Source organism: Pituophis catenifer, unplaced genomic scaffold (genome assembly GCF_029215685.1).
Source record: "Pituophis catenifer annectens isolate HBS135680 unplaced genomic scaffold, rPitCat1.0.hap2 SCAF_3, whole genome shotgun sequence".
Taxonomy (NCBI): Eukaryota; Metazoa; Chordata; class Lepidosauria; order Squamata; family Colubridae; genus Pituophis; species Pituophis catenifer.
In genome coordinates, this window is record NW_027256883.1 from 29,939,391 (window position 1) to 29,960,429 (window position 21,039).

Sequence of the window (21,039 nt, forward strand, 5' to 3'; positions counted from 1 at the left end):
AAAAGGTGTATTTACATCCCTTGCTTAGGGATGATCAGAGGATCTTTCAAAGTCTGCCAACATCACAATTTGTCTCCTGGGCCAAGAATTTTGCTTTGAGAATTACTGTACAAAATTGTTTTCAATCATGCTGATTCTATTAGAAAGAAATTGTTTTTTTTCTTCTTCAAAGAAGAACAAATCCAGGAAAGGCTGCAGCTGATGCACAAACCAAAGCTGTGCAAAGTTTCTCCTAGTCACAACCTGATCCTTTTCCTTCTGGTTTGCTGCGATCCAACTTTTCTTAGAATTGATAGTGTCTTTGAACTTACTGCATCCTAAAAAAAATGTAAAGGATATCAGGCTTTGGATTTTTCTTCCTTTCCAATCTCCCTATTTGTTTATATATCCTGTTGTTGATGTTGCTTGAGGAAAACAGTGATTCATTTGTAAACATATACTCATCTGTTCTTCAGGTTTAGTCTCTAGCATCTCCAGTTCAATATGCAGGAAGCCTTTGACTTATTATCACAATTGAGCACAACATTTCTGTTGCTAAGTGAGACAATTGTTAAGTGAGTTTTTGCCCCATTTTATGACCTTTCTTGCCACAGTTGTTAAGTGAATCACTGCATTTGTTAAATTAGTGACATGGTTGTTAAGTGAATTTGGCTTTCTCATTGACTTTGCTTGTCAGAAGGTCATAAAAGGGGATCATATGTCCCCAGGATACCGCAACCATCATAAATATGAGCCAGTTGCCAGGCATCTGAATTTTGATCACATGACCATGGGGATGCTGCAACAGTCATAAGTTTGAAAAACATAAGTCACTTTTTTCAGTGCCATTGTAACTTTGAACAGTCACTAAATGAATGGTTGTAAATTGTAGACTATGTATAATCCTAGGTAGTCTGATTGTGAGGTTTGTGAAAGTCCTCCGACTGAAATCTGTTGGAACCACTGCTGGTCAGTATTTACAATATTTTTCTATGTGTGTCATTTCTTATCCACAGCATGAGATTACCTCAGACATTCAAGTGAAAGGGCCATGTAGCACAATGTAGAACTCAGCCTTGAGATACAGAATAGTTGGCTTCCAGGTGAGGTTCAGTGGCAAACGAAACATGGAAGGAGCAGAGATGGCATTGTGCTGGAGATTGGTAGCCACATGGCAAATTTTGATTTGTATTAGTTCTTATTGGCAGGCCTTTTCTGCTTTGGAGCCTGCACTATGGAATCTCCCCCCCTTCCCCCAGGTGAAGTTGACTTTGTGTCTTCTGAGCTTCTGTAGGTCCCTTAAGATCTGGTTAAACCAGGGGAGAGGTGAACAAGTGAGGTGGCTCCATTATTATTAAGATTCCTTTGTCTGCTACTTCTTTGTTCTTGCTTTGTTTTTATAGTCTTTTATGATTTAAATGTTTAATAATTAATAATGATAACAGTTTTTAGTGTTTGTAGAGTATAATTACAATATCTTGCAAATTTGATTGTGCTTCTTTTCCCTTCCTTGTTATACTCCAGCGAGTGAGTGAGGAGTCATTTGAGTCTCTTCTTAATACTCTCTGCCTTCCCAGGAACTGAACATTCAAAAATGCATACAAATACCATTGACTGGTGCTAAAGGTTGATACGGGTTGCTGCCAGCATCCTAGATATCAACCAAGTACCTTCTTAAGATGTATGATGTTCCAAGTAGCACAGTTTTTTGCAGTTCCGCTGGTGTTATTGCAGGAAGCTGCAATTTGCTGATGTATGTTATAAAATTCTTGGACATGGTACCAAGTGCCCTGATGACAATAGGTATCACTGTTAAGTTGTTGTTATTATTATGATTATTATTATGATTATGATTGTTGTTATTGTTATTAATACCAAGTATCTTCATTTTTGCTGTTATTATTCAGACTACAAGAAACTTGTTATAAATAGCCTCTTTCAACAACATGGTTATAAAACAGATATTTTGGAAAGTTAAATATTGCAAACGACCTTTAAAATGACATTTAAATAATATACAAGTTTCTTTCTTTCATTGTTATCTAATGGATGACAATACTGTAGATTTGGATTGGAATATTTATGTATCAATATTGCAGCAAGATGATTGAAAGCATTGGTTCTATCCAAAGATGAAAGGGGACTCCATTTCAGGTAGTGTAATATCCTGTGTCAATGCTGTTCATCATTCCATTTTATCTAAAATGGTAAATTCCTTATAAATTGGACATATTAGGGGGAACAGCACATTGGGGACGTTTGCTCTGGTTTACACCTGCAAAAGATAGTGCTTCCCAGTGGATTCCTAATATATGAAGACCGCATTCTTTGCTCTTTATTTTTCCTGTATTTATTATCACAAACAGCCTGTTCAGTAAACAGAACTGCAGTTGGCAATGTAAGAACTTTGTTAGATAGAGAAAGCAACTTTATGTGGTTGGCACGTTTATAAGGGATAATAGATAAAATAACCAAAACAACAAAAGGGAGAGAAATAATGAGATGCCTCAATTATTTTGAAGGATAAAGCATTCCAATTTTAAGACACTGCTGTGGTAAAACCTTCTCATTTCTTCTTTGATCAGGCGAATTTTAAGCTGACAGAGATGCAGGAAAAATCTTAGATCTATTGTTAATCTAATCACAGTTCTACTTTGCAACAGAAGTGACTCATAGCAATTCCCCTCCAGGATAGAAGTAATGAGATTTATATGCTACACTTATTCCCAATATCTCCATTACATATACAAGGACTTTCATGGGCCTTTGTCTTCCTTGCCTTGCATACTGTGCTTTGTAACACAATAGCAAAGCATTAGTCAAACATGATTTTGCCAGGTATCTTTAGCTATTTGATTCCTTCCTTTGAAAGTGAAAACAACACTAGCCACGAACAATGACAAGATGAAAACAAATACTGAATGTGCCAAGGAAATGAGACTGAAAAGTCTGTGGATCTTTGGGGGTTCTTGCAAGAAGGAATATCCGATGAAAATAGAGTACAATTCAACCTGTCTTGGTGAGAGTTTTAGTTATCCTTAAGTTGCTAATGAAACTCAGTCATATGTGAGGCAACTTTGAAATATTCTATTCAAACAAAACCTTTGAAGGGATTTGAAGAAAAACAGAATACTTCAAAGTCTTCTGTTTTTCTTCAAATGTCTTCAAAGGTTTTGTTTGTTTTGAAAGAATAAATTCCTAATGCATATTTTTCATATTCAGGAAGGCATTCTATACCCATTTTGTACTGTTCTACTTCTGAACCACTGACTTATCATGCCAAACAATAATTGGTTTAAAAATACTGTGAAGTAACATATGAACACATTGGTCCAGCCAATTGCAGGCCAGGCAAACTGCAGATATTCTGACTCTACCTTTTCTGTCATATAGACTCTCTCCCTCCAAAATGGCTGCTGTAGTTTTGGGAGCTTGAAGGTGGAACTCAGGGGTGGGTTCCACTTACCTTTACTACTGGTTTGCAGCGGGAGCGCATGCACAGATCACCCATGATGATGTTGTGGCCGGTGGGCGGAGCCTCCCGCCGGTTTTACTACCGGTTCTATAGAACTGGACAGAACCGGGAACTGGTGGAACTCCAGGTGAAAAGGAGAAATAAAGTATATTTGGAAAGAGGACAGTAAATGCTGTCACAATATCTTCCAGCCTCTGCTTATTTTCAGAAAAAAAGAATCAGAAAGGGAATTTGATTCAAGGATACCTTATTTCCATGGATACCATGTCTTTCAAACATGACAGCTTTAAGATGGGTGGACTTGCTGGCTGAAAAATTCTGGGAGTTGAGGTCTACCCATCTTAAGTTGTCAGGTTTAAAAAACACTGCTCTGGACAAATTTTAAAAAAGGGTTAAAGTTAACCATTGTGTTCTTTTTGTGTTAATTTAGCAGTATTATCTCTTAATCTTTTTACTTTTAAATTTTAAGAAAATTAAATTTTCAGCTATCAGTCTTCATTACTAAAATCAAGCTAGACTCCAAAAATATATTTTACTCTGTAAGGTTAGTTGATGAATAAAAAAGTGTGGTTACTTGGCCAATTAGAAGATAAACTTTGAAGCAGAGTGCCCATTTGAAGCTTCTCTTGGCTTGATCCATATATTTGAGGAATCCAGATGCTTTCAATTTTAGGCATAATCTTTGTGGGGAGAGATTATAAGAGTTCTTATACAAAATACGTAGTAACTTGGGATCATGAAGGAACCTAATTAATTATCTAATCAATAAATATTTAACCTGTTGAAATACTGAGATTGATCAGCTTGACTCTTTTCCTCTCTGCTCCTGCTCTACCTAGTTACTGTGGATACTAAAATGTAAGTTTTATTCCATGGCTTAATTGAGCCCTTTTCAAGTAAATATGTCAATCAAGAAACACACTGACTGGGGTTATATTCCAACATCTCTCGATCATCTTTCTTTCAAGGCACAGGTGTGAATTAATGCGTTCAGTCTCAGATGAGAGTGTCTGAATAAGTGTTTCTTCTACCTGGCCTCACAAGAAGCTGTGATTACATGAGCAAAGGAGACAAATGTTACATTGGTAAAAAAAAAAAAAAAAAAAATCCCTACCCCACTATACCTCATTATAGACTTATTGATTAGTTGTGACTCTACAATTGTTGCTTCAGTTTTGTTTTGAGTATACTAGAAACAGCCTGAGACAATTTTCATGAAAAGCATGTATTCTTTCACTAAAGTACAGAAATAAGTGAGATATTGGGTATCTTCCTAAAGTTATCAGAAAGCAGCATATTTCATTTTATTTCATAAATAATAACTTCCACGTTCGTCCTCCATACCATTTCAGATGAAACCTGAGAACCTAGTAGGCCCTTCTAATATTGTTGGACTACCTTATATTCTTATCTGATAATTTGATATACTGGTGGGAGCTAGAACTGTATGCAGTGATCCTGTAGAATAGATAAACATTTTCCAACTGTGCTGAGAGTCCCATTCAAATTAGAATTTAGTATTTGAAGTGATAAAAAATGTGAATTCATTTTATTCAAGGTAATAAAATGTATCAACTTTACATATTAATCTCAGCATTATTTAGTATTTTGAGTTTCCATGCACCACTGGCTACAGTTAAGAAGAAACAGTGGGGGAAAAATACACTGGTATAATATATAATGCAGAGGATGGGTGTATGTGTCAATTTAACCTTGGAGCCTTGGTGGAGCAGTGGACTAAAGCGCTGTTAAATAGCACTTAGCTGCCAGCTGCCTGCAATTACTCTAAGTTCGAATCTCACCAGGCTCAAGGTTGACTCAGCCTTCCATCCTTCCGAGGTAGGTAAAATGAGGACCCGGATTGTGGGGGCAATAAGCTGACTTTGTATAAAAAAGAACACCGCTTGGGGGGGGGGGCAAAAGCCCTACTAAGCAGGTATATACAAAAGTATGAAGGCTATTGCCCTGAGTTTCCAGGGCGGCTTATTTATTGGTTCGATTACAAAATCGAACCAATAAAAATAAATAAATAAATAAATAAATAAATAAATAAATAAATAAATAAATAAATAAATAAATAACTGTCTATGCCCAGGCCCTAGAAATATTTCAAACAAACTGGAAAGAGCTGATGGAACTGGGATTGATGATCACTTTGTCCTCCATCTAAGCAAATATAGCAATTCTTTTCTCACAAAGCAAATTATTATATACTTAAGCAATTCCAGCCCCCATTACATCATACAGTTGGAAAAATAACACAAGGAACCCTACTTTCTTTGTAGTATCCATTGCCTTCAGTATGGCTATATTGAGATCCTCCAAAGCAGATAGGACACTTTCATAAGCTCCCAGATGCTGGGAAAAATATTCTAAAATAAATAGAAATACAGAATGAGAAAGTGGAAAGATTGAAAAATCAAAATGGAGAGAGAGGGAGGGAGGGAGGAAGGGAGAGAAGAGCATAAACTGGGTCACCCAAATCCTTTAGAATAGTAGTTTATAAAGGCCTTAATACTGAGTAAAAGTGGTAAATCCCTCTGAATGTACTTTGTTCTGGTTTTATTTTAGCAGTAGGAAAAGAAAGAAGGAACAAGAGGAGGAATAAGCAAAGAAAGAAAACGTCAGAATGTAGTTTATGAAAGAGAAAGAGGGCAGACGGAGGGTTTATATGCTTGCTTCAGAAATTATAATAAAGGTTAGTTAGGGAAATCAGGGTGAAATACCTTTCCAAAAACGTTTTTATATTAAAACACAATGAGCAAGACATTTAATATAACAATGCAGTATTGCCTCTGTAAACAGATACAGACATATTCCTGTCCCCAACCAACACAATTCTAAAGTCATTGCATACATCCCAGGAAAATTTATCCACTAATACATTAAAGAGCTAAGGGAACATCATACATTGAACTCCTTACTTTAATAATAAACAATAAACTTTCTCACAATCGTATGTTGCTCAAAGATCTGCTAAAGAGTAAAAATTTGATCTGAAGACCCGCTAAGATAAAATTACTATGCATACATCTACTCCTGTAGTCTTACCATGTTTCAACATTCTCATTGCATTTATGACTTGCTTTTAGTCAAATTATTTCTTAGGCACTAACAATAAAACAAATGCAACTGGCCTTATTCAGACTCACTAGTTTTCTCTCTCCTTCTAGAAGCGATGAATTTGATTCTTTTATTTTAATTAAAAAAGAATTACTTACCAAAGAATTCTCCAGTTTCCAAGTTGCTGCAAGGAAAAGATATAATATAGAAAATGCATTGCTATTTTGTGAATTCTGTCATCAACTTCTTTTAATTAGGTTTGTACACCAACTAATAATTTAAGTGTAAGTTTGTAGGTTATTATCAAGTGTGCTTGACCAGTTTTTAATTTCTATTATGTTGATTTGCATGGATTAAAGTTTACATACAATTTATTTATTTCGGGCAAAATATGCAGCTCAATTGCATCTCAAATAAATTTTCCAAGTTTTCAAGCTTGAATAGCAAGTTTGAAGTATGCTTTACCATTAAATGCAAAATGGAACAGTTGAAAATGGCACAGCAAGATAATAACAAGAAACTTTCTCAAATAAAAGATGCACCTATAAATTCAATTTGCTGCCTTTTAGCATGAAGAGTACTTCAAAGACTCTATTTTTTTCTCTACTGAAATAACAACTTTGAAAGAGAATACCTGTCTCTTTCTACAGGAACTACAGAATAGAGAACTGGAATAAGCTTTATCTGATGTAGAAAATTTAGAATATAAAGAAATTGTTGACCTACTGGAAAATGAAAAATGTGGATTATAAAATGGATATGACAATTAACATGAAAATACAAATGACAATCCAAGATGTCCTGGACAGTGACTTTTTTACAGGATTTACAAAAGAGGTTTGTTAAAGAAGCAACTTCTGCAATGGGATAAGGAAATCTGAAGAGGCATCAAACCCTATGACAATATCTGAATGAAATGATTAGGATTTCTAGAAGCAAAAGAAAGAAGTGCAGAGTTGGTTGGTTTGACCGAGGTTAAAATAGACATGTTTCTATAATATCTGGGAACGCTTTATGGACTTTTGCTGACACCAGGGCTGAAATGTTAATGATTTGTAGATTTGTGTATGGATAAGGGATGGATTATTGGAAGAAAAGCTACTTTCATGTAACTTTATGGGGGGGGGGGTGAAGAATTGCTAATTTTGTTTGTATTTGTTGTAATGAAGATTGGAAGTTATTTTTTTCAATCTTTTCTTTTTCCTCTTTTCCTTTTTCTTACACCTATTCACCTTCTTTTCTTTTTTTAGTTTGTATTATATTTTATTATTTTCTTCTTTAAAAAACTTTCAATAAATTTTATTTTTTAAAAAAAGAAATAAAAAAACCTATACATATTTGCAGACAGAAAGGAGGACCAAAAAGAAGCAAATTCAGGAAGCAGCCTCTCCTTCAGTTTATTTATTTAAACAGTTTATATGGTTGCCTATTTTATTCTTCTTACTCTGGGTAGCTAGCAAGACCTTAAAAAAACCAAGATAGAAGACTTGAATAACAAAAAATAGAACCATAACAACAACAAAACCATGAGAACCATGTACAATGGGGCAGAACCACTAAAAACAATTTCTTGCTCAAATTGTATATGGCAAGCTTGCTTAATATCTTGCCCCCACACCTGGGAAAAGAACCAGGTTTTAAAGCCTTCCTAAAGGCTAACAGGATGGAGGCCATCTATATCTCTGAGGGAAAACTGTCCCAAGAGGGCAGGTTCTGGGACAGAGAAGCATGGGCCTTTGTGCTCTTGTTCTAATGATATATCTATCACAGAGTTCCCCAACCTTTCTGGCTTTGCGGACCGGAATGGGGGAGAGAGGGGATGATTCCCTGCAGCTCTATTTGCACAAGCAGTGTGTATGTGTGCCCAATGCTCACACAAACGGAGCGTGTGTGCACCAGTGGTGGGATTCAAATTTTTTTACTACCGGTTCTGTGGGCGTGGCTTGGCGGGTGTGACATGGCTTGGTAGGCATGGCAGGGGTAGGATACTGTAAAATCTCCATTCCTTCCCCATTCAGCAGAAGGTTACTGCAAAATCCCCATTTCCTCCTGATCATCTGGGACTCGGGAGACAGAGAATAGATGGGGGCAGGGCCAGTCAGAGGTGGTTTTTACCAGTACTCCAAACTACTCAAAATTTCTGCTACCAGTTCTCTGGAACTGGTCAGAACCTGCTGAATACCACCTCTGGTGTGCATGTGTTTGACTGCTGCTCACGCAAGTGGGGATGCGCGTGCATACGCGTTTGCCTGCTATTTCCCCACCCAATTGCAACCACCTCATGGCCTGCTAGTGGGCTGTGGCCCAGAGGTTGGGGACCCCTGATCACACTGCAGTTGATCTCATTTTCTGAAAGGCAATCACATTTTGGAAACTGAAACAGCACACATTGAAGGGGTTACAAGGCAGATTTTGTACCTCCTTTTTTTCCATTCAAGGGAAACTATAGTGAAACTAGAAGCAGGTTTACCAGTTAATAATGGCAATAAATGCTTTCTAAACATTTTTTTCTCAATGGCTCCATTTGTAAAAGGGATAGATGCATATTTTGAAAGACAGTTGAAACTAATAATAAGCGTGTGTCAAAAGTTCCAGTCTGAACATCTGGCTGACTGGGCGATGAATCCTAATTGTAATTTTTAATGTGCTCTGCCTTAGAAAAATTCATATAATACAAATTCATAAAAATCTAAATTAGACATTCTATGGACATTCCATGACTAGAGGCAGATTAATGTGCTTGAAACAGTTGCTAAATGGCACATTTAGAATATCTATAGAACGGTACCATGAAAACCCCAATTATGTAGCCATGCCAACTAAAAAGAACCTTCCATGCCTAGAGCTTCTGTACATGGCTACCTTCTACAGATTTCACAATGTATGCTACTATAGCCCCTGTAAACCATGATAGGTGGTTTAGAAAAATGAAAAACAAACAAATAAATGCAGTCTACTATTATGGTGCTATAACCCTAACAACACTGTTACTTATGTGCATTCTTGAATGAATGGAGAACTTCAAAAATGTGCTACAAAAGCCTTCTCATTCTTCAATAGTGTGGAGAACACTTCCCTATAAAGTTGCCAAGAATTGGACATGATTGAATGATTAAAACAACAACAGCCTTCTCATATTTACAAGCACATTCAACAAGCTTGTGCAAAAGAAAAATGTTTTGACTGTTGGCCAAACCCACCTTTCCCTTTGATAGATTAAAAGAAGAACATAGAATTAGCCATTTGACCAAACTATTTTCCTTTTATCTAGGGCAAAATCAAGTTTTTACATAGTTGCTTAAAACAGAATGTGCTTCTCTCTATCTCAATACCTTTAGCAAGATTTATTTTCAGGAAAGGGAGAACATTATACAACTTGCAGCAGTGAGCTATTTTCCATTTAGAACCACTATATTTTGTGTATATTAGGGTGGAGGCTTTTCTATTTTCTTTGTAGCAGCCTCCCCATGGTCTAGTGAGATGGAGGTCTGGTTTTCATCCAAAAGAGAGAAACTGGCAGCTGGCTATTTGAATGATAGTTTCATGACTCTTTATTCGTGTGGAAACCACCTCTTACACCAAAAAAGTTTTATCTTTGATGTTGTCTCCATCTTCTTCTGGGTCTGCCTCATGTTAACAAATAACAGAATAACTGAGTTGGAAGGGACCTTGGAGATCTTCTAGTCCAGTCCCCTCCTGCAGGAAACCCTGTATCATTTCAGACAAATGGTTGTCCAATCTCTTATTAAAAATCTCCAGTGTTGGAGCACCCACAATTTCTGGAGGCAATTTGTTCCACTGACTAACTGTTCTGTCAGGAAATTTCTCCATAGTTCTATGTCGGTTCTTTCCTGGATTAGTTTCCATCCATTGCTTCTTGTCCTGCCTTCGGGTGCTTTAGAGATTGACCCCTCTTCCTTGTGGCAGCCCCTCAAATATTGGACCGCCGCTATCATGTCATTTCAGTCGCATACCAAATTCCTGCAACCATTCTTCATACGTTTTAGCCTCCAGTTCCCTAATCATCTTTGTTGCTCTTCTCTGCACTCTTTATAGAGTCTCAAGATTTTTTTTTATATTGTGGCGACCAAAACTGGATGCAATATTCCAGGTGTGGTCTTACCAAAGCATTATAAAGTGATATTGACATTTCCAACCTTCTGGTAAAAGAAGAACAATAGTTTAGCTTCCTCAAACTGTGCCTTTGCAAGTTCAGGATACCTGGAATGGACCACAAGAAAGTGGACCCATTCATAAAGACTGGGAAGCAAACACTTTTATCCCCAAAGCAATCTTGAGCCTGGTTGGTATGAAAGAGACAGAGGCCCTGCTCACAATCCATGGCAAAGAGGCTTGAAGACACAGCTGCTATTAATATATTAATTGCTACAGACGGGAAGGTAATGGCAGATACCAGCTGAGCTTCATGTCTCTAATCGTAATTTCAGATTGTCAAAGAGACTGATGTTGAGATCAGTTCTAGCAAAAAAGGGATGCAACATGAGTTTTCTAATTTGCATTTTTGAAAATGTTAAATGTTAAATATGCAATTATCACATGATTGACAGAGCTCTCTCCTGGACTTTGACCTTAAATGGGTTGCCATGGCTTTTTATTGCTATCTGCCAAGACTTGTGAACTTATAGCAGCTGCACCAAATGCAAACATCAAAGGAGAAATAATGCCACCAGCAAGATATTCATAATATAACTACTTGCTAAGTCCAAACACAAAGTGTGTTTAACTTTAAGGCTTTCAGATCTGGCCTACAAAAATCTGTACCATCACAGATGGGAACAAAGAGTTAATGTTCACCACAGAATATCATTATGCTGCCATCCAATCATCATTTGAATTTCTAAAGCCTAGATCTGGGAACCCTACAGAACTTAATATAGCCCAATAAAGGCAGCCCTACATACATAAAATACATGGATATTTTAATCACAGAATATAGTTCAAACTCAGAGCTGGTAACTTGGAAGACATGCTTATTTGGTTGGCGTATTAGTTAGATTTGTAAGCTAAATCTAAATCCAGAACATCATCTCAACTGTTAATATAACTGCAGGACAACAAGTGGCTATGATTGTTTCCCATCAGATACCATAAAATGAGAGTTGTAGGAATTAAGACTCCTGTATGAAATGCATGTCAGGGCATGAGCTGAGCTCAGCTGGTAAATAAAATAACGCAGTGACATTGCAATACAAATAGGCACAGAGGTTTTTGTTTAGGGGCATCTCTAAATTATATTTAAATACAGATGCACAAGGAAAGCATGTGTATGTATGCATAACATTCTTCTTGGAATCCAATAGAATTTGTAGGGACATTCCTTCATCTTTTGAATTAATAGTGTCAGGGATGTTTATATGGGAGCAGCTTTACAATTCTGAAAGGATCCCAAAGGTGCTTTTCAAAAGGCAACTTGTGTTTTTTTCCTTGAAAACATTTCACTTCTCATCCAAGAAGCTTCTTTATTTCTCCTTGGATAAGAAGCGAAATGTTTTCAAGGAAAAAAACATGAAAGTCTAGTTGTCTTTTGAAAACACGTTTGGGACAGCCATAATCTGGATGACTGAGAATCTCCATAGACAGTTTTGGAAGGGAATTATTTTCCCTTTGCATAATAGTATTTTCAAAACATTTTTTTTTTACTATTGGTCCGATAATGGTATAAATCACTGACACATCCCTATGCAAGCAAACTAAAATTCAAAATGGCAGAATGGCATTATAACAAATGGAAATAAAAAGGGGAAAGGCACTCTCTCGACATTTATATGACAAAAAACAATCCACTGTTACTCAAAGAGTATGGATAACTTTCTCACTCCACCCACCTCACTACTGTAGCCTGCATCCTTAGAAACATTTAAGGTTTAGATTATGGATGAGGCTATTCATACATGCATTCGTTTCATACATTATTTATAAAGCAGCAAGTTTACCTGACAAATCCATACCAGAAAAAGTCCCTGCCTCTGTGATTTCAAATTGATTATTTTAAAATCAATGCTACCTACTCTGTATTATGTATGTCAATCTTCTGAAACAGTTGGTGAAGCTCCTCTATGCTCAGGATTCCATCCGCAAAGTAAGCCTTAAATTCATCAAAGGACAATTTGCCATCATCTGAAATCAGAGAAGGATTTGCTTACCCAGAGACATTTTACTCCAACTAATTTGAAGGTCATGACTTTTTAAAAGGAAGCACCATAGGCTGTAATTTTTCCAGTTTATAAATTTCTGCATAAAATGAACTGCCCACCCCTCTGTCTCATACACAGATATAAACTACATTATTATATTAAAAAAATGTGTTTCTTATGACTGCAGATGGTCATTTTTGTTGTGCAGTGAAATTTGGTTGTCATATTCTTACAGACTTTTCACGAGTACTGTAGAGGTGAAGGGTTTTTTTACAGGCGCACAGAAGTTGCATTGTCCTTGGGACCACCATCCCTGATTATTACAAAGATTACTGTAGATCACATGTAAAATAGCCAAAAGGATAGCCTGTGAAGAATCTGTCCTTTATGGAGGTTTTTTTTTTAACCAGTTGCCTTAGTGGTCAAATCAGCTCAAGAGTGCGAAGAGACGATCCAAAATCCAACACCTTCAAATAGTGTTTTACCAATTTATTGGGATTACAGCTCCCAGAAATGCTACATTAACAATGGAGGTCTTCTAATCCAAATCCCTGCTCAGACAGGAGACCCTACACCCGTGATGGCGAACCTATGGCACTTGTGCCACAGGTGGCACGCAGAGCCCTCTCTGGGGACATGCGAGTCATCGCTCCAGCTCAGTTCCGCTGCGCATGCGCGCACACATCCTGCCGGCCAGCTGGTTTTCAGGTTTCTGCCGTGCATGCGTGGGGGGCGGGGTGCATGCGAGAGACATGTGTGCATGCATAAGGGCAGGGCACACACAGGGAGGTTGTATGCACATGCACGGGTGTTGCGCACGTATGCACGGGGGTGAGGTACACGGGGTCACGTGCACATGCATGGGGGATAGAGCACATACAGGGGTCAGCATGGATGCGTGGGGGCGGAACACACATGATGGCCGTGCGCGCATTGCATTATGAGTGTGCACGCACTTTTGTGCACTTTTGGCACTTGGTGCCGAAAAGGTTAGCCATCACTGCCCTACACTATTCAGGCAAATCATCCAGTATCTTTTGGAAAACCTCCAGTGATGGAGCACCCACAGCTTGATTCCTGTGTAGTAGGGCTAGATCTACTAGCCTTATTACACAAGAATAAATTCCGCTTATATTGTGAATATTTGTTCCATCATCAGAAGCCATCAGTGCTAAATATTTGTCTACTAAGAAATTTTTGACCCATTTATTCTTTGAATGAGTGCCACAGTGAAAGGAAAATTCAATTTCAGTGAAAACTAAAAACGCAGGCTTTGCTGTACATGATTCATGAACAGAGATCTTTTCTGAAATGAAACTAAATGATCCAATTGTAGTATTTGAGGATAACCAATCTGCTATTAAAATGGCAAAAATTTGGCTGTGAAAACAAGATCTAAACACACTGATATTAGGTACTTAAATGTAAGGCAAAGTATACAGAGTAAGATGATACAATTGGAATATTGTATGTTGGAGAATAATATTGCTGATAGTTTTACAAAACCTCAGGGCGCAATTAAACATAGCTCATGTTGTGAAAGTTATGGACTAAGATTGTAAGCCATTATATATTGTCCTGTTAAAAGGGGAGTATGTTAGGAAATTGTTATTACCCAACTGGTTGGCCAGGAAATATATAAACCAACATTGTGTGTTTGTAGCTAAAAGTATTATATAGCTTTAAAAACTGTGTTGCATCATCATGCATCCTGATTGGCTGAGCTCTGTAGCCAATGTACTTAAGGAGACCTGAATTATGGTTTGTGTGAACACTACACCATTTTACCTGCTGATATCATGTAAGTCTATATTTGATCTCTCTACATGATCATTGCTTGATCATGGTTATTTATTGCTTCTCTAATATTTATTGACTGTTTTTATATTGAACTGTGTTCCTGAATGAAACTAAAGATGATCTGTTTTATTGTATTTTTCTACAACTGGTAAGAAGATTTTATATTGGAAAATAACCCTGGACTGATCTTTATCTCATTTTATATGTGTATGACTTGGAATGATTTTTGGACTATGATTTTGCTTTTTCCCTAAAAGTAAAATATTATCAAAATCCAGTTTTGTATGTGAACTGTTATTATCCACAATCATTCTCAGTCACTTCCGTGTGTAAACTCAAAGGGTACTCTGCTCAATAACCCTCAACATCGGTTATTAGCCAAGAATATCCTTAATGACATTTATTTCAGGTATGCTAAAAGATAGCTCAATATTATACCAATTTCCTTTGCATCAGTGCTTTTTACCTACCTTCATAATCTTAGCTATCTGTTTTCTAAAGTGTTTCATTAGCATCTCCTCAAGTAGCCATAGAAACCTGTTCTGAGCAAGTAACATGATATTTGTTTTATCTGATAATTATGCATCAACGATTCTCTCAGCTTTTTTATCAGACTGCCATCCAACAGCTGGATTCTAGCTGTATAATGTTAAGTATAGCTGGAGTAAGAAGATTTCTGAAAGGGAAGAAGATTTCCTTATACCGATATACTACACTTATACATGTAGTCCTCTTTTAGCGATTGACTCATTTACCACCATTCACAGTTACGATGGTGACAAAAAAGCAATTTTTTAAAAAATTATATTTTTACAAATACAAATCCTTGAATTTATGATCCTCACAGATCTGTAAAGCAAAGAAAACCTGAAATAAGATATTAAGCACAATCACTGGTTCTTTAGCAACCTCTTAACAGCCAGGTTGCTGGTCCCAATTTGATCACTAAACAAGGATTATTTGTAGAATCTTACGTCATTTAGGTACATTGTATCAGAAAATACACAAGGATTTTAATATCTAATAAGTCTGTTGTTATAAAGCATAATTGTGAATTAAGCTAATGCAAAATAAATGTCCAACTGAAGCCCAGGTAGTATTATGCTCCTTCATCCTGGTTATGTATCTCCCAAGCAGCATGTTGTAGATAATTCAAGTCCAGACATTTGAAGGGAATACAGACTGCAAAAGATGGCTATAGTCAAATAATGTCAGTGCGCATAAGTATTAAAATTTACAAAATGGTGGGGCATAATTTCACAATCCAAACCCCTTTCATACCTTTCCTGATGTTGCACATAAGTGCCGAAGTGGAAGGACATGGATCATGATATTGTAGCCTCTTTTTGTAGGTGTTGACTGGATATGTTCTACCAATAAGACTGCATTTGGCATAAACCTTTACTCAATGACCTGGGGATATGTTCTACTCAGGTGGCTATAACTCTGAATAGACTGAATAGAATTGTGCTATTAATTTTACTTTAAATAACTGAAATTTCAACTAGATAATCAATAGTAAAATCCATGATCTAAATGAAGAAGAAATATTTCCTTGAACAATTTTGTAACTGGTTTTGAAATCAGTTTCAAATAATGTTGCAGCTGTTTTTGTGGTAAAATGATAATTGGGAAAAATATTATAGTAAAGAATAATTGGAAAAAGGCCTAAGATTAAACCATCATTTTATTACCTAACAAAAGCAGTAAAATCTAAATGCAGTTTAATGCATTCTGAATGCAATTTCATGTAAGGGGGGAAATCGCAAACATCAGAGAAAGAGCCCAGTGCTAATAATTTGAAATAAAGGATGAATATGTTGTATATTTTTTTTCTTTGGGTGAGAAGGTAGAATTGGCTTTTGTCATGAAGATTCCCTTCCCATCAGCTGCTTGGACAGATCTGTATGAAACTGGGCCAGTTCTATATTTAAAACAGAAGGTCAGTTTACGTTGTCCCCAAATGTTTTACTACAGCTAAAAATCTGTTCAAGAACAGGAATCTCATATTAGTTTCATTTAGGGTTTCATCCATTCTGCCTCAGATATAGTTCTCATTTGCTTTTTTGTTTTTAGTTTATTTGGTTCACAGCTGTTCTTCCTGGCATATTATGAATGATACTAACATCAGGTATTCTAAACCATCCCTCCTCAGCTTTTCATCAGTTCTTAATTATTGGATTTTTAGTGCCTTGTTTTTTCAGAGCACTGCTGGAAGCTCTGCACAGCTGTTGCGCCACAGTTCCAGATTTGCATCTCTAGCTATGAAATCTTCTCTTCTGGGGCCTTTTTAAAGGCAAAAGCTTTGCTCATATGTTGCAATGAAATGGGAAGACACTGGAAATAATTTGAAAAAGGGGTTTCAAAGCATGTAGCACCTGACTGGAATTCTTCAGAGCAGCTGTATCTTTTCCTGGCATCACAGGGAATTTGTAATACTTACTGTATTTCTGAGGGGAAAAATTACAGTCAGGGCTTTCCCCATTTTCATATTAAAGCTGTTTCCCTTCTGGACATCACTGTGGTGACATAAACCTCTCATTACTGTTTAAGTGGCGCAACAATGATTAAATACCTATCTAGAAGATGTGTAAATCCTTAGGGAGGTTCCTGCCTAAGCATAAATGTGTGTAAGACTCCAAGAAACACTAGTGTGTCAAAGACAAAGACTTCTCTGTCCAACCCCATGACTGGATCATTTATGGTCCTTGACCTAGTAGTCCACATTACTGCTAGAATGATACACAACAATATTTTTAGGCCAAGGACTTACTGGTAAGTGGTTAGTTTCAATCAATCAATCAATCAATCAATCAATCAGAATATTCACTTAGTGTGTGGGTAAGCCGAACCACTAAAGATTATAAACTATGTTTTATAACTTGTCATGATCTATGGACTCACCATTGTTATTTATTCAGCAAATAATGGTTGAGCCATGGCTTTACATGATGTGTAAACAAGCTTGTATATGTAAAGCGCTTTGGATAGATTTATAATTCCCATTCAACCATATATCCCAACAAGTCAGATGATCTCCACAGAGATGGCACCATAGATGCCCAGTGCAAGCTACAATGATGTTGCACGCAGCATGACATGATGATGATGATGCCATAGCAAGCATAGCATCCCTTGCCCACAGTCCCTTGTGGATTCCCATAATCAGTACCATCTAGATCAGTGTTTCTCAACCTTGCAACTTTAACGTGTGGATTTCAGCTCCCAGTATTTCCCGGGGAGCATGGGAGTTGAAGTCCACACATCTTAAAATTGCCAGTGATGATAAATCAACTTTCAAAGCCAGGTAATTTTGAAGTGACTAGTTTACCAGCCACTTCCTCTCCTAGGGAAACAGAGAGCAATTGAACTAAATGTTCCTCCAAATCCCTATCCCTTACTGTTTTATTTATGTTCTGAGAAAGAAAAGCAAATGATTGGACTTACCATTTTTATCTGCTCTTCTCAGAATCTAAGAGAGAATAAACCAATATGTATCAGTATCAACAAAGAAATATTGTAATGCTTACCAGGACACACTTATAGTTCAGTAAACTTAGCAATGTTTTAAAGGATTTTTTAAAAGGCTTATTAAGCCTTTAAGCCTCCCGGTACAGATAGCACAGTACTACAATAGACAGTACAAACTATACTTTTGAAGAAAGGTGCATTTAGTGATAGTATTTTCTTTAGACCAATAGGTGGTACACATTTGCAATTGATTAGGTGCCAGATTGCCTTTGTATTTGGTGCCAGGTAAAACAGTTCACCTGTCAAGCTTTCTAATCAATTATGGGATGATGTATCAGACTGGCTGAAGACAATTACAGGGAACTGTTCGCTGACTAGGTGTTCTAATTCAGTGTTCTACTTTTTGTGGTATTCTGGGAATATTTTACAATAAAAGACTGGTGTTGGAAATATTGATCCACTGTGCATCCCTACATCTCAGCAAGGAACTGGAATAGACATTTGTAATTGCATCATTTAATTAAATGGATGGATTTCTGGTAGGTAGAAGTCCCATACACTGGTGACCCATTTACATGAAACATTGTCAAAATTTATAGCTATTCAGTATTTGAGGATTTATCTATATGAGGACTGGAATCACCTATGACACTGAATATATTTGATGAATTTTAACCAGATATTCACATTTTACAAACAGTACAGCATATTTTAATATGTGATTAGGATTGCTGATACGTAGTAGTATTTAACAAAGAATAGTATTTAATAGAAGACATAAAAATAGTGTTTAAGATTTAACATATTTGGACAATTGGCAACCAATGATTTTACACTACCTCCCAAATCTAGCCCTATCAAGAACTTCTCATCTAAAAGGATTTTTATCTGGAAGGAGAAAATACATACTGAAATTAAAATGTTTTATCTGATATTTGATACATGAAGTTTTTAAATATAGTCTGTTGCTACTTCTGTGCCAGGATTATTTTTTCCCTTTTTATAGTAACGTTATAACAAAACTGCTTTAAACAATATTCTTTTTGTGGTTTTTACTGATGTTTTAACATTTGTATGTATACAGTTATTGGGAGTTGAAAAATCACTTATATATTAAAATAAAACAATCTATTTAAATACTAAATTCTATGTATACTGCATAGTCTTCTATTTTCCATAGGATATATTAGATCCAACACTAATTAATTTGAAAGGTTAGCATTTTGTCTTTGATTTATTTTTAAATCAAACATGGTCCTAACAAATTGTTGTTCTATCATTTATGACAATTATATCCTGCTTTTGCTCCACAAGTTCCAAGTGTTGTACATGAATACCCTCTTTTTTTTCACCACACTAATTTAATGAAATGTATTAATCAGAGATAATAAAGGAATTAAAATCACCCTATGGCTCAGCTGATTTTAAAAACCACATCTCCCTTGCCCCAAACCAAGATTGGAAAAACCACTTTTCCTAATTATTGCTTAGCACACAAAATAAGATGGGTACATAATGCCCACATCCACCAATCATGCACTGATCTTCTAAGTTGCACCAAAGATTTATCTTTTATCATTTGAGACCATCCTAAGGAAGCATCAGGTAATCTAGCATTACTGAAATTCACAACACCTTTTCTAAATTTCCCATCCTGAACAACCAGCTCTTTTGCTTTGGAAATATACCTGTTATTAGAGCAAATTGAATTACCTGTCATACAGAATCATTGTGACTAATTTTGTAAATGCCAAATTTTAAATACTTACATTATTTTTAAGAAACCTGACTTTTTTTTAAAAAAAAAAAATCTGAATAGAAGAACTAGTAAACTGTCATTTTAATACAGAAAATGCTTTTGCTTTTCTTGGTTGTGCTTTTAAATGTCTAATAAAACAGCCTGGAAAAATCGTTAATCTAAATCTGTTTTTTCTTATAGAGAAGAGTGCAAAGCAGCTTAATATAATTGCAATGGTCCAGAATCTGTGTTTTGTGCCTCAGGTCGTTTATCTTTCAGCCAGAGGGAATCTAATTTGGAGGACTCTAATAGGGCCCATAATCAAATAACCGCAATCTTTGTATTAGCATCATTTGATAGGATAATCTTCTTATGATCAGGGAACTCTTGCCACACATCGATTTGGGGGCGGGCGAACCATTCCACAGGTTGAAAGCTTCCGCACAGAGAGAGGAGCAAAAGGCCAACCTGTTACACGTTTGCAATAATTTAAAGGAAGAAAGGAAGGAATGATCCCCCACCCCTTGTCCGCCAACCTCCATCCCGTTCACAAGAGAGAAGGGTCGAACTTCTCTGAAGCCCAAAGACCCAGCAGATCAAAGGCAGAGAAAGGGAGGCGAAGGACCCGCCGCGCTTACATCCAGGAAGATGGAGAGCCCCTTGGTCATGGTCAGGGCAGAACGGAGCTCCTCCGAGGACTCGGGGGAAGAGGAGGAGGAGGAGGAGGCAGGAGCTGCGTCCGGGATCTCAACGCCATCCATGCTTCGCTCTGGATCTTCCTTTGCGGCTATGCTGGGATGCGAGGAGAGAGGACGGCAGCTGCTGGCGGCGGCTGTTCCTCCCGCTGCCAACGAACCTCCCCGGCTCTTCTCGGCCTCTCAGCCGAGTCCCCGATTCGCAAGGCGATCAGGAGGAGCCGCGGCGTCCGAACGAAGAAGGGTAAGGCGCCCTCAAGCCCTCAGTTGCCGCCAGCCTTAGCGCCGCCTTCACCTGGCCTCTCTGCTCTGCTCGCCGCCAAGCGTGGTGTTGAATGAACGCTGTTCCCCTTCTGTTTGCAACTGGGTGAAACCGAAGTTAAGAGCATACGCAGAGTGCCATACAGTACTTTTTTTTAATTATTTTTTTATTTTTTTAAAAAAATAGTTTTTATTGAATATAAATATTAAAAAAGACATACGTAACATATACACAACGAACATTTATACAACATATACACATAAAGAGTGTAATTTCTTCTTAAGCATTTTTTCAGAGTGACGTTCTACAATTCTACTTATAATATATTCCTTCACCTCTCTTTAATCTAATAATATTTTTTATTATATATACATATATATATCAATCGGTAATATATCCCC

The 21,039-nt window shown here is 36.9% G+C and overlaps 1 protein-coding gene across 1 annotated transcript in view; it reads right to left on the reverse strand.

Annotated features, from left to right (window-relative positions):
* Positions 1 to 20,442, reverse strand: part of NECAB1 (N-terminal EF-hand calcium binding protein 1) — a 32,867-nt gene extending 12,425 nt beyond the window's left edge. The window contains exons 1-5 of the mRNA XM_070942140.1: positions 20,320 to 20,442; positions 17,920 to 17,944; positions 12,547 to 12,655; positions 6,676 to 6,701; positions 5,729 to 5,826 (exon numbers count right to left, since the gene is read on the reverse strand). Of these exons, the coding sequence (XP_070798241.1) occupies positions 5,729 to 5,826; positions 6,676 to 6,701; positions 12,547 to 12,655; positions 17,920 to 17,944; positions 20,320 to 20,442 (381 nt within the window). The remainder of the gene's footprint in view (positions 1 to 5,728; positions 5,827 to 6,675; positions 6,702 to 12,546; positions 12,656 to 17,919; positions 17,945 to 20,319) is intronic.
* Between the last annotated feature and the right edge of the window lie 597 nt (positions 20,443 to 21,039).